General features: G+C 41.4%; 1 protein-coding gene across 48 annotated transcripts in view; it reads left to right on the top strand.

The window, feature by feature from the left end:
• Positions 1-15,347, top strand: part of Map4k4 (mitogen-activated protein kinase kinase kinase kinase 4) — a 142,714-nt gene that overhangs the window by 53,812 nt on the left and 73,555 nt on the right. For all 48 annotated transcript variants that reach the window (XM_057794707.1, XM_057794709.1, XM_057794706.1 and 45 more), the window contains exon 3: positions 5,754-5,810. In XM_057794707.1, the coding sequence (XP_057650690.1) occupies positions 5,754-5,810 (57 nt within the window). The remainder of the gene's footprint in view (positions 1-5,753; positions 5,811-15,347) is intronic.

The raw sequence follows: 15,347 nt of genomic DNA on the forward strand, positions 1-15,347 counted from the left end.
ATCCTTTTTTGAGACCCACTGTGTAGAGGTGGAATTCATCACATAAACCAAGCCAGCATGGGTGCTGGAATTAAAGGCTTGCACCCTGACACCTAATTCATTCCTAATGTGTCAGGGCAGAATGTGAATTTGAGGTTTAGCATGAATAGACTGACTAGTTACATCGAATGTATATTTCTTGGTGGGTAAGTTTGCATATAGTATGAAGAGTAGAGAGTTTTTCTAGTGAATGAAGTGAGTAGTGGTTATACCGGTATGACACATGTGTCATAGCTGTCTGCAGCCAGCATCTTCCATTGTTCTAGCCCTCAAAACAATCATTCTCACAAAACAATCCAAACCCACTCTAATTTGATACTTACATGCTGAGGGATGGAAGTAGAAAAATATTCAGAGTCTCTTTTCTGAACTAGAACTGTTAGGTTTCCATAAAAGCAGTAAGAAGTGTGCAGCTCACCATAGGCAGTGAGTGGCCTGACTGAGCTAGGGTGTCTTGGGCAGCGTTCCTTGGTGTTGGGTGGCATCTGGCACATGCTGTACAGAGTACTCACCTGTGTCCACAGCCCAGGCTGCAGGGACAGGATCCCCGTGAGGCCACAAACACCTGGAATCGAGTATTTTGAGTTTTTAATTAATTTTTCTCTACAAAGAGTTCAGAAATTTTTGCTGTTCCCTAATTCTTTTTAGACCCCATATTTAATTATGCTCCCTTTATGGGGTCTGACCTCATGGCTTAAGAAATTGTGTTTTGAGACAATTTCTAAATGACAGAACAGATAAGTAGGCAGGCCTTTCGTACTGCCGGGGCGAACAGTTCCCTGAAGTGCTCTAATTGCAGGGACTGGGTAGTACTTGTGTCACAGTGTCCCTGAGCCATTAGGAAAAGCATTTTTATGGCACTGAAGAGTTCAAGGTTTAGGAATTTTCCAGACTGGCCCCTTAAAGAAAATGTGCTACGTAATGCATTTAACTTTCTGTTCTTTGCCAGCTCTGCTATGCAAGGTGATGGATGACTCATTGACTGGGGAGGGGCATAAGGCAGTCATCCTATGGCCCGCTTTTGCTTTCCCTCACTCTTATCTCCATTTACATAGTTGTCTTTAGTGTTGTTTTAGATAAGTAGCTTTTATCTAAGCAAGGTACGATTTGACATTGAGATTTTTAATCTTAAACTCTTGGGAGTGTTCTTTTTTTTTTTTTAAATTAAAACTCAAGTTCTGACTGATCTCATAATACACATTCTAATGCTTCTTCTGTCTACCTGCTCACGTGAAGCTCTGGTCCTAGGAATGGAGAAGCAACAAGCCATTGTTAGTTGTGTTAAGTAGGAGCTATAGGATTTGATATGCAAAGGTGTGAGCCTGCCTGTTCTTAGCCAGTATAGGAGGGCAGTGACATGGGTCAGTGGTCTCCTGCTGCCTTATTCCTACTGCCCTGCAGGGAGATATTTAGAACATTCTAGTTGTTTTCTCAAGTACTCTCAACCGTCTCCTAAACTAATGAAAAGCTTTCTTAGATGGCTCACAGTGCTGTCTGGCTGCCTTATACCTTCTCTCCCACTGCCTGCCTGCCTGCCTGCCATCCATCCATCCATCCATCCATCCATCCATCCATCCATCCATCCATTCATTTATAGGCACTTCCTGTAAAGTCCACTCTGAAGTGGTTTTGAGGCTTACAGTGTGGAACCAGTTACCCTGTCCCTCTCTGCCTTTGGGATGGATCGATGGAGTGGTCATCAAACTGCCCAGTGCTGAACTCATGCTGTTTAGCAGAGAGCCATGGAGGTTTCATATGTGCTTTAGAAAGCAAACTCAGAGCAGGGAGGGCCTTGGAATTTTCAAGCTGACCTCATGGTGGTCTATATAAGATGTTGCCATGATGTGCTGGTCTAGATGAGGTACTATGTGGCTCTTTGACTTTACTTCCTCATATGAACTGCTTATAAGCGATAGGGAAATCTTAGTCTGGCCCTCTCAAACAATCATTTTTTAAACTTTAAGAAATATTTTTGCGATTGTATTATAATTACATTACTCCTCATTTCCTTCCTTCAGACCTTTCTATATACCCCTCCTTTATCTATTTCAAACTCATGACTTCTTTTTTTATTAACTGTTAGTAAACACATACATGTATATGTGAATATAAATATATATTCCTAAACATTACCTGTTCAGTCTATATAATATTACTTGTCTGTTTTCAGGGCCGGCCATTTGGTATTGGATAACCAATTGGTGTGCTCTTCCCTGGAGAAGACTGTTTCTCCCACTCCCAGCTTTCCTCAGAAGTGCCTCAAACCCTAGGGGGCACAAGCCACCAGGCACTGCTTTAGAAAGCTATGGATCTTGTTTTGCTCTCTTCAGTTCTCATGTTGGATCTGGGCTGGAAGTCTACACATTTTGTGTGAACAGGAACAATTTTTTTTGTGTGTGTTTTGTTTTGGAACATGACTTATTTACTAGAAAAGCTTAACACTTCTACGTTGGGTAGATTTTGTTTTCTTTTTTAACAAAAGGTGTGTGTGTGTGTGTGTGTACATGCATGCCACTTGTGTACAGGTAGCTGTGGTGGTCAGAAGAGCATGTTGGATCCTCTGGCGCCGGAGCTACAGGTGTTTGTGAGCCTTCTGATGTGGGTGCTGGAAACCAAACTCAGGTCCTGGAAGAGTAATACACACTCTTGACCACTGAGCCATCTCTTCAGACTCCTCCATAAACTTGATTTAAAAAAAAAAAAAATCTGTGTGTGTATGCATGTGGGTGCATTTGTCTGGAGGTCAGAGGATAACCTTGGGCCAGGATCTCTGGTTGATTGCTGCTGCATGAATTGGGCTAACTGGCCTGTGGACTTCTGTGGCTTCTCCTGTCACTGCCTTCCTCTTGCCATATGAGATTCGGTCCATTCAACCTTTTGTGAACGAGTCCTGGGCATTCATCCTACGTTCTTTATGCTTATACTCCAACCTCCTGTGAACATCTTAAACCCAACTAACTTTTCCAAATCAACAAGACATCACGTCTAGGAACAGAGATTTTGGAAATAAAGCTTATGGTTGGGTGGGAATGAGAAACAGCCAGATCTGCTTCCCTTTTTATACTGTGATGAAATCTCTTCCTAAGCTTTCGAGAGGGCTGCTGTCTTGGCTGGGTGCAGTGCATGCCACTGCCTGTTGGTCTGCAGAGAGTTTGCATGGTTTTGTGACAGGGCTTTTCATCCCAGGTGAGTCATCATGTTCTTCCTTTCATTTCTGGCCACCTGTATGTCTGTTTTGGGATATAGGAAAGATTGTGTGCAGCTCCACTTCTCAGGAGGGAACCCATGGCCTACTCTTTGATCGGTTGTTTTCAGGTTATTATTGCTCCCTAAAAACCTACCCTTTTGCCTTTTCTAGCAAAGGAGAACAGTTGGTTTCTCACTGTCATGCAATTCTACTATCGAGTCCCAATAGTGCTTTTCTTATTGGGTAAACACAGTGTTTCTACATACACACATATTTCCAAATTACCATTTCTCTGAGCAAGTACCATGTCGTTAAGCAGTTTTGGACAGATAACTGTGGGAATAAACAAAAGCCTAATACAAGTTTCAGAGACACATGAGCTTTGAATTTGACCTCATATACCTCTGCCTACACATCTCTCTCTCCTCACTGGGATTTAAAAGCTTCCCTTAATGTTATTTCCTCTGTGCTTCCCACGGGACAGGGACAAACTTCACTAAAGGTACAGACAGGCTGCAACGGTGTCCTGAACCTTAAAGCTATATAGTGTAATTTTCCTTGGAGCATGTATTGTGTATTGTATATTTGGAAGTGCAAGGTGGTGATTGTGACTGGGTCAGAAGCTCAAAGGAGAGTTGAAAAATAGGTCGTTTCCTTAGCCTGTATCTCTACCAGGCCTCTTCCCCCCCCAAAGAAGACATTCATTTTCTTAGTAGGGGGGGAAGCAAAAGTGAATCAAAAGCTATGAGGTTCTGTACTGAGGGGTAATTCTCGTTACTGTGAGTCAGGCAGACTGCCATGAAATGACACAGGTAGAATATTGTTACTTAATTGGGATAAAGAAAGATGACACGGTGTCAGTCTTTGGAGAGAGAGTGTTTTGACAGACTCATGAGTTTTCTAGATTTAGAGTCCCTACTCTATATTTTATCTGGGCCAGGCCAGCATTACATACCTACCTTCTCAAAAAGAAGAAAGGCCAAACAGCTCCTGGTGTTTTCTACTATTACCCGGTTTCTAGCAGTGAGAAGTTTGCTGTAGTGATCTGGAAATACCCTTTTAGCCACTGTAGAAAGGCCGAAAGATTGAGGGCTCTGTGGGAGGAGATCATCGTACTCTTTCTATCGCCGGTGTCAGGGTAAGGTTACACTGTGTCTTAAGTGTACTCTTCCTTCTTGGATTCCAGAAAAGCACAATTTGGCTTTGCGATTGTGCTGTCACATGGGAGATGCTTGATGCTGTTACTGATGGAGGGGATAGGCTCATCTTCTGCGGTTATATTTGACCACTGCCCAAGTGTCCCACAGTATTTTTTGCATCTCGATTATTATATTTCACAATGCTATGAAGTATATCACTACGGTACCCCATCCTCCGTGGAGCTCAATACACCAGTCTAAAACATGTCTCCACTACTGGTTGCTGAGCATGCTAGTTGTTATTTAATTACAGTGTACTAGTTGTCAGATGGTACCATTTCAGGGATTGCCTTGTCCTTGTAACTTGAGTTTCTGCACAAATTTCGTGAGTAAATACAGAGTTGTCCTTTGATGTTATAAATTCATTCTTTCTGTCATGAGACCACAAAATAGATCTTCGGGAAATGTGAGGGTGTTATTTCTGCTTTGCACAGTTGCAGAAGGGCCATTTGTAAACACTGCATCCTTAAGTACCTCATGTACAAGATAGCTGGGTGGTTCCTAGTTATTGCTTTGAGAAATGCTAGCAAGGCTTTGTTGCAGAGAGTAGGCTGATAACCAAACCCATCCTGAGAGAGAAGAATTATACCAGATTTTTTGAAATACAGAGTGACATGAATGAGCAACACAGTTTTAGGTCCTAGATCAAAAATTATAGTTGTGACAAAGTTATTTTGCTTGCCTCTGAATCTTTTTGTATACTTCCTTTGCTCTGGAATATAGCCTCTATTCCCTGCATTGACTGTTGGGGCTGTAGGAAGATTTTAAAGAGGACATTCTTTATAATTTGTGAAATGAAGTAGTTACTATTGGGATTCCACTAGGAAAATGCAATTACCCATTTATGGTATAAAATAAATAGCTAGAGCTTTATCCATCCATCCATCCATCCATCCATCCATTGGCCATTGAAGGAAAGGTTGGCGACCCTGATATATAGACACACACATTACTTAAAGTTGATTGGAGGACTGGAGAGATGGTTTTCTCCTCTGGTTGCCAGCACCCACATAGTGGCTCAGATTTCCCACACCCCCATTACCTCCAGTTGTAGGGGGATCTGATGCCCTCCTCTGACCTTCATGACTCCTGAATGCATGAAACTTACACAGGCACACGTATACATAAATTTAACAAAAGTATTTTAAGTTCCTTGGATTAAACCAGAAGAAAAAGAATTGATGTTTTATTTAAATTCATTAGAACTTCTCTTATTAGTAACAGAACAAGCATAGGGAAGAGATACTGTGTGAGAGACTTCAGCCATTCTGTTTGGGTGACTGTCCAGAATGTTGGTATTAACCAGTCTTTCTTTTCTCTTTGTCCAGGGTCGACATGTTAAAACAGGTCAGCTGGCGGCCATCAAGGTTATGGATGTCACCGAGGTAAGGCTGGATCACGTATGTTTATGAAAGGATCGTGACTTGAAAGTTACTCCTGCCCTAATAAAAAGCCTCTCTGTGTTTGGAGATTGTGATCCCTTGAGCACATGGCTCTGCTGTGGCATTTGGTGCTCAGGGTCCAGTGGCAGCCAGTTGACATACTTGAGTTGTTGCAGATGGTCCCCAGGTAGCTAAGTCAGTAGCATTTGCTTATTATTATTATTATTATTATTTAAAACAGCCGTCCTAGAACACCTCCCTGTGATGTCATCCTTGGCTACAAAATGGAGTGTAATTGGAAACATCTTCATTAATAGGAAAAAATCTGAGGCAGGATCATGGAGGTCACATGAATAGAGAGTGAAGGAAAGCTTCCCTTAGGGTAGTAGTCTACACCTGTGCTATTTTTTTATCACGGGAGAAGAAAACATCCAGCCAAGTTCCCAGGGGTTGTAAGAGAAACATCTGTTAGAACGTTGAGTAGATTGTTGGCAAAATTTAGTGGGAAAAGATAGTTCTTGAAATGATTGAGAATTTATGGTGCAGCTTTACATGGGAAAAGAGAACTGAGCCAAACAAAATGTGAGTCCACACACGTGGACATGCAGGGGCCTGCCTATTTGAGTGCATTGAGAATGCATACTTAGTTCATAAGATAGACAGACATACGGTGTGAGGAGCTGGGGGTGTCTTTACATCAAATCGTCTGGAATCTACTGAGGATGCTAATGGCTACACTGAGTTCAGTGTGCCACCAGTAATCTAGTGAGGTGTTCTCTGACCTCTCCACTGCTTTCAAACAGCATGCACCTCTCCAGTCTTCATGGTTGTGATGTGGAATTAGAAAACATGATAGACCACAAGACATCTGTTGAATCTGACAAATATTTGAAGGTGTGGCAGGAGGTGACTGCCCTCTTTGTCAGAGAGCATAAGGAGATCTTAGAGGAAAACGTATTTGGTTGATACCCAAAAGATCTGCTTAGCAAATTATGTTATGGACAGTTTATATGCATGTAGGATCCTACCTTGGCATATAGCTCAGTGGAAAACTAGATGCTTTTCAGCTAAATTTTTTTGGTTTTCTTTTTATTTTTCAAGACAGGGTTTCTCTGTGTAACAGCCCTGGCTGTCCTGGAACCACTCTGTAGACCAGACTGGTTTTGAACTCGGAGATCTTCCTGCTTCTGTGCCCCACCCCCTATTTACAGCATTTGAAAGAACAATGAAAGAGTAGTACAGTCTAATTTGGTGTGATTTAAATATTTGTGAAGTGCTCTCTGAGACTGGACCAGGCAGTGGCACCTTCTTGCTGAAGCCCCTATTCCTGCCCCTGTGACTCTTGTTGCTATCTTGGGATATGGTGTCCCAGAGCCCAGGAATTTTGAATATTTATAAACTTTTGTTGACTGGTTTATTGTTAGATTTGTTGATACCATTTTAAATATAGACTTTGATCCAGGCATGGGTGTGTAACCTTTAATCCCTACACTCAGGAACCAGAGGCAGATAGATCTCCATGAGTTCAGGGCAGCCTACATAACAAGTTCCTGGACGGCAAGGGCCATATAAAGAGACCCTGTCTCAAAAACAAAAACAAAACAAAACTAAAAAAAAGTAAGCCTTAAACTTTGGATATCTATAAATCCAGAATTTAGGGCTCAATGTCTTTAGCCTGTGCTGTGCTTCTTGAATAGCTGCTGTGGCCTCCTGGTATGTTGCCTTCACACCTCAGATAGACTTCAAGGGAGGACCTCCTTATCTATGGCAGAGTCTGATAAATGTGCAATGCATGGTCACCAGAGAAAGAGATTGTAATATATAGGAGAATATAAAGAAAGTTACATCCTTCCACCTTTCCACAGTAGCCACTGTGTGCCTCGGTATATTTCTCTTCCAACCATGCGTCTGTGAGAACATCTATAAAGTACATGCAAACTTATACATGTACTAGATGCTTTTGTATTGTATTATTATTGTTGTTATTTTCTATGCTGGGGATTAATGAGGACCTTGTGTGTCCTAGCTAAATAAGTGCTGTACCACTGACCTACACACCAACTGTGTGTTTTCTTTCCTGAAAAGTAAGGCAACAGTTTGCAAATGCATGACACAAGTATATTCAGGGTTTCTTTAAAAATAATTAGTGTAAAGCTCATGTATTCCAGTAAAAACCAGAGTGTGACCCTTAAAAAGAACCGACCTTCAATCAATCATTGAGTATATTGTATTGTATTGAGTAATATTTTTTTACATGTGCTTTTCTTGTACTGACCTCTTCTGTTGTAGCCTGGGGCTCAGAAAGGATCTAGCATAAGTGTAGATTATGAATAGAAGACCATGTTCAGCTGCATGGAGAACATGCTCTTGTCTGCCCTGAACATCAGTAGCTTCTAGGCTTTGCCTGTGAACTTGTAGGCATGGCTGGAACCTGGGAGGCACATAGGAGAGATTTCGCACCAGACTTGAGCTCCAGCAGGAGATGTCATTGGATAGGAAGGTTCTGTCTGATTTCCACTCTATTTCATCTCAGGGACAAAAAGGCGCAAAAGCTAGTTTCTGGGGGTGGGGGGGATCTTGTTAGGAGAAACTTAATGGTTGTTGTAGACTCAGAAGGGAGGAATGGTATGGGCAGGAAGACTAAGCCATGGTTCTATCCCTCAGTTAACTATTGGCAGCCTGAATGAATCCAGCTCCAGCACCAGCTGCAGTGAGTGGGGGAATGGAGGCCTGCTTCACCCAGTTTACTTGGTTATGTGAAGAACCTGGACACAACCAACCAAGAACTCATGTTCTGCTCTGGGGTGTTTTGACATGAGTCTGTTGTAGAATATTATTTTAAGATGCGTTAACATTTGTTTATGCTGTGGAACATTTAATAATGCAAAGATGTGTTGCATTTTTTTTATTTACTTTTGTTTAACTCTGTGAACTTGTGATACTTTGCCTGCCTAAAACACCCCATGGTCTGATAAAGAGCTGAATGGCCAATAATGAGGCAGGAGAGAGGATAGGTGGGGCTGGCAGGCAGAGAGAATAAATAGAAGAAAAGAGCAAGGAGCAAAAAAAGAATGGGCAACAAGGGAGCCACCTCTGAGGGAGCAGGCCTGAGCCAGCGACCTCTGCCAGAGTAGGCCCAAACCAGCAACCTCTGTTGGAGCAGGCCATGACAGCTACCTTAGTGGAAGCAACCCAAAGCAAGCAACTACCCTGGAAACAGGCCCAAATGAACCTCAGTATTGCAGATCGGACATCATCCCCCCCCCCCCCCCCCCCCAGCTCTGAGCAACCTTCAGGAACATCAAGTGGCCTCCAGGGCTGACTGGAACCTTGGCCCTGACTGCACTACGAGGAACAACCATCTGAGCCTAGGATCCACTGGCACCTGGAAGATTGATCACCAGAGATACAGACAGTCCCAGCTACACCAATCAAAGGAAAAGATGGGTAGATAAGACAAGAATACATTCAACATGACACCAATAAAAACTAGTGACCCTACAACAGCAAGACTTGAACAACCAAATACAGATGAAGCAGAAGAAAATGACCTAAGAAATAACTTTAGGAGAATGTTTGAGGCCCTTAAAGAGGAAATGAAAAATCCCCTCAAAGAAATAGAGGAAAAGACAAACCAAAAATTGGAAGAAATCAACAAATCCCTTAACATCAAGAAAAAACAATCAAATATATGAAAGAAACCATTCAAGATTTGAATACTGAAATAGAGACAATAAAGAAAACACAAACTGGGGGAATTATAGAAACTGAAATTATGAGAAAATGATCAGGAACCACAAATGCAAACATAAACAGTAAACAGCAGAATACAAGAGATGGAAGAGAGAATCTCAAGCACTGAAGATACAATAGAGGAAATAGACTTATTAGTCAAAGAAAACATTAAATTTAACAAAGGCTTAATACAAAATATTCAGGAAATTTGGAACTCCATAAAAAGATCAAACCTAGGTATAGAAAAAGGAGAAGTCCAACTCAAAAGCACATAAAATATATTCAACAAAACCATAGAAGAAAACTTTCCCAACCTAAAGAAAGATATGCCTTTGAAGATACAGGAAACTTACAGAACACCTAAGGATCAAGAAAAAAAAAAGTCTCCTCACCACATAATAATCAAAACACTAAACATAGAATAAAGAAAGAATATTAAAGCCGGGCGGTGGTGGCGCACGCCTTTAATCCCAGCACTTGGGAGGCAGAGGCAGGCGGATCTCTGTGAGTTCGAGACCAGCCTGGTCTACAGAGCTAGTTCCAGGACAGGCTCCAAAACCACAGAGAAACCCTGTCTCGAAAAACCAAAAAAAAAAAAAGAAAGAATATTAAGAGCTGTAAAGGAAAAAGACCAAGCAACATATAAAGGCAGACCTATTAGAATTACACCTGACTTCTCAGTGGAGACAGTGAAAGCCAGAAGGTCCTAGTCAAGCGTTATGCAGACATTAAGAGACTATGGATGCCAGCCCGAACTACTATAACCAGCAAAACTTCCAATGACCATAGATGGATAAAACAAGATATTCCATGACAGAACCAGATTTAACCAATACCTAGCCACCAACTCAGCCCTACACAAAGTACTGGAAGGAGAACTCCAGCCCAAGGAAGTTGGTTACATTCACAAAAACACAGACAGTAGATGATATCACAGGAGCAAATCCCAAAGAAGGAGAAAGCACATATTTTAACATCACCAACAACAAAAACTAAAATAACAGGAACGAGCAATCACTGGTCATTAATATCCCTTAATATAAATGTTCTCAACTTACCTATAAAAAGACACACACTAAAAGATTGGATATAAAAACAGAATCCATCCTTCTACATACAAGAAACACACCTCAACTTCAGTAACAGACATCACCTCAGAGTAAAAGGGTTGGGAAAAAAATTTCCAATCAAATGGACCTAAGACACAAGCTGGTGTAGCTGTCCTAGGCTTCAAACTAAAATCAATCAAAAGAGACAAAGAAGGACATTTCATATTAGTCACAGGAGAAATCCATTAAGAGGAAATCTTAATACTGAACATCTGTGCCCCAAATACAAGGGCACATTCGTATGTAAAAGAAATACTTCTCAAGCCTAAATCACACATTCAATCCCACACACTAATAGTGGGAAATGTCAACACTCCACTCTCACCACTGAACATGTCTGTCAGACAGAAAATTAACAGAGAAATAAGGAAACAGGAAGATTTATGACTCAGATGGACTTAACAGACATCTATAGAATATTTCATCCAGACATAAAAGAATATACCTTCTTAGCACCTCATGGAACCTTCTCAAAAATTGACCACATACTGGATAATAAAGCAAACCTCATCAGATACAACAAAATTAGAATAACCCCATGTATCTTATCAGATCACCATGGCTTAAAATTAGAATTTAACAGCAACACTAATTCCAGAAAGCCCACAGACAGATGGAAATTAAACAATGCTCACCTGGACCATCAGTGTGTCAAGGGAGTAATAAAGGAAGAAATTAAAGACTTCCTATAAAATTCAATGAAAATGACCACTCAACATACCCAAGTTTACGGGACGCAATGAAAGCAGTGTTAAGAGGAAAGTTCATAGCACTAAAGCATACATAAAGAAGCTGGGAAAAAATACCACACTAGTGAGTTAACAGAACATTTGAAAACTCAAGAACAAAAAGAAGCAAACTCACCCAGGAGGACTAGATGATAGGAAATAATCAAATTGAGATCAGAAATCAACAAAATGGAAACAAAACAATAAAAATAATCAATGAGACAAAGAGTCGGTTCTTCGAAAAAAATGAAGAAAATAAGCATTTTCTTTATCCAAACTAACCAAAAGGCAGAGAGAATATATCCAAATTAAAAAAATCAGAAATGAAAAGAAGGGCTTAACAACAGGCATGGAGGAAATTCAAACAATCATTAAGTCCTATTTTGAAAACTTGTTTTTAACAGATTTGGAAAAAGAAAATGGACAACTTTTTGGATAAATATCACTAAAATAACATCAAGCCTACCTCCAGTGACCCATTTCCTCTCTCAAGGTGCTACTTCTTAAAGGTTTTACAAGTGTCCTAAACACCACGGCCAGCTGGGGACCAGGATTTCACACACATCAATCTATGGTGGACATTTCACATTCAAACCACAATGTTCTGTCCCTGTTCCTCAGAGACCCATGGCCATTACATAATGCAAAATGCATCCATTCCAATCACATAGTCCCCATAGTCTTAACATGTCAAGCATTTCAAAAGTTCAAAGTGTTTTCTGAGACAGTTTGCTTAACTGTGAGCTCACATAGAATTAAAGAAATTATATAATGCCACAAAATAAACATTCCACTTACAAAAGGGAGGAATTGGGACATAGTAAGAAATTATCAGACCAAAAGAAGACTGAAACCCATCAGGACAAACACCAAATCTTACAGCTCCATGTCAGGTACCTGGGGCTCTCCCAAGGGTTAGGTAGCCCTTCTGCCTTTGACACAGCCTCTCTTGGCTGCCTCCAGCTTTTTTCAGCTGCTGTCCATGGTTCCACCCCCTCCGATCCTGAGGTTTCATTGCAATTTTGGCCTTACTCTCATTTACTGGCTTCTCAGGGCCTCCTTGAAGTTACTCCAAGCCTTCCATGGATTGCTTGGCCTCAGTGATTCTATAAAACCATGGTAGAAAACTTCAGGGCCCCTCAGTCTTTTGCTTTTTATACCAGAGGTGGTTGATACTGCCAAGTTCTGCTGCTAGCTTAGGGTCAAGCCTGGCCCCTTGGACCACAGTTTGCAATAGCCTCTGTGTGTGCTTTCCTCACCTTGAGCACTCTCAGTTTTGTAGATGGGCGTAGGTGGAGCTTTCTTGTGCTGGCGGCCACACCCAAATAGCTACTCAAAATATTAATTATAAGTGGTCGGCCAATAGCTCAGATTTGTTGCTAGCTCACTCTTAACATTTTAAATTAACACACATTTCTAATTTACCCTCTGCCTTGTGACTCATGGCTTGTTACCTGATTCTCTACACATCCTGCTTCCTCTGCATCTGCTGGCGTCTCTTCTGACTCTGTCCTTCTTCATTCCAGCATCCTTAGTTTGGTTGTCCTGCCTATGCTTCCTACCTGGCTACTGGCCAGTCACCTTTTTATTAAACAAATTTGAGTGATAAATCTTCAGAGTGTTCAGAGGATTATTCCATAGCAAATGGGGACTTCGATGGGATTGTGCCCTTAAGGTCCCCTTCCTATTGTTCTAGTACAGACCAGGAGACCGAGCCATTTTAGTCTCTTTCCAGGAAGATCCATGGCTGCAAAGTTAAATTTATTTGAGGCCTTTCTTTCAACAAACTGCCCATTGTTTATATCTTCTGTCCATTTGCTTTTTTCCCCCCGTATACCTTAGAGAAAGTGATAATAATGCTGCAGCCTGAATGCTATCCTGCCTTGAAACCCTCTCTGCTAAACATATTAGTCCATTACTTTTAAATCATCCTTATTCAGTGTCTTGGGACATGAACATAATGCAGCCAGATTCTGTGATGGTGTGCAGCCTTGATGGCTTCTGTCTGACTCCCTAAGAGTCCTTATTTTCCCTGAAGGGTAAACCTTATGAGTTAGGACACCACTGTCACATTTCTCTATGCATTCTAGTCTTCCATGTTCTGGCCGAAATGCCCTGGTGAGCACTATTTATAACATTATAGGGGTTTTCACCTGCACAGCGAACTTTTCTCATTCCTCCTGGGAAACCTGTTCCCAGAGTGTGTGGATTCGTCACACACTCTATCATACGCGGTCAGATTGCCACAGCGATGACTTGACTTCTCAGCACTGATCTCCTCCTGGCTCCCTTGTGTGTTGTGACAGAAGGGAAAGGAAGAGCAGTGTCAGGTGGGAGGCTGGCAGGCCACACTGCATCTGTACTTGGGGAGCAGGATATGAACAGGAAATGGACCGGGGTTCACCCCCTTTACCCACTCTCTCCAGCAAACCTAACGGTTTCATAATCTTCTTAAATAGTGCCCACCTACTAGGGTCTAATTTTCAGACACATGAGCTTATGAAAGACATTTCACATTAAGGCTCCAATGGCTGGCATTAATTACTTGCATACAATATTGGTTTCTTTGGCCAAGAAAATTAATCTTATTTTCATATCCTTTTTATAATTGCAGATATCGTAATTAGGAATGCTAATAATCACCAGGTATAGTGGTGCAGGCTTTTATTCTTAGCATGGGGGAGGCAGAGGCAGATGTATATCTGAGTTTGAGGCCAGCCTGGTCTACAGAGTGAGTTCCAGGATAGGTAGGGCTACAAAGAGAAACCCTGTCTCAAACAAAACAAAACACCCCACCACACACACAAGTAAACCCTAGAAATGCTAACAATCATAAATAGTAGCATGATATGTTCTTTATACTTTTACACTTACATTTCATGTCCCAAGAAAAGAAATTATTAGACTGACCATATCTATAATTCCAGCACTTTGGAGATAGGAAGATTGCCCCCAAAGAAAGTAGGCTGGATCTTGTTAAGAAGACAAAGATTTTGTCGCTAAACGAATAGAAAATGCCTTAGTCTTTTTCCTGTAGACATCCATTTGAAGAACATAAGTACCTTCCAAGTTGAGTTGTGAATCTCTAGTATTTTATGTTCGTGTCCTTGCTTTCTCCTGGAGACAGTCAATCTTACATCATTCCTTAGAATATTACTCAGGATTAAACAAGATAACATTTCAGTTTGCTTGCATATAGAATGGAAAAATAATTCCAATCTTGTAGGCTTTTTATCAGGGCTAAAGCATCTAGTTAAGTACTTTTTACTTGATAAGCCACGCTTCCTTGCTTCATTGGTCTCTCTCAGTACATTAAAATACCGTTTTAAAAGTTACTTTATCATTATATGTTATGTGTATGTTTATTTTACATGCACATTTGTCTGCACCACGTGCATGTGTGCCAGTGGAGGCCAGAAGAGGGCTCTGGATCCTCTGGAACTGGAGCTAGAGACAGTTGTGAGCTGCCATGTGGGTGCTGGGAATTGAACCCAGGTCCTCTGGAATAGTAACTGGTGTTCTTAACCACTGAGCCACCTCTAGCCCCGAAAACACCATTTGCTGAAGATATTTTAAGGCCTCCTGGTGCTCTTATTGCATGTTTGCTACTGCGGTGAACTAGAATAGTTAACTGTGCTGTAGAAACATTTATTCTTTATTTTTTAAAACCTTCCTAGACCTGGATGGAGTGGGGAGGACCTTGGTCTTTCCACAGGGCAGGGAACCCTGACTGCTCTTGGGGCTGGAGAGGGAGGAGAAGAGGAGTGGGGGGGAGGGGGAGAGGGGCGGGAGGAGGGGGAGGGAAATGGGAGGCGGGGAGGAGGCGGAAAAATTTTTTTTCAATAAAAAAATAAAGAAGAAAAAAAAAGAAAAAACTTTTTGTGGCAGGATGTGCCTAGTGTTAATGAACACTTCACAATCAGATTGGATGTCTACATATTTTAGTTCAAGTTTATTTTAAAGTAAAA

This window comes from Chionomys nivalis, chromosome 19 (assembly GCF_950005125.1).
Source record: "Chionomys nivalis chromosome 19, mChiNiv1.1, whole genome shotgun sequence".
NCBI classification, from domain to species: Eukaryota; Metazoa; Chordata; class Mammalia; order Rodentia; family Cricetidae; genus Chionomys; species Chionomys nivalis.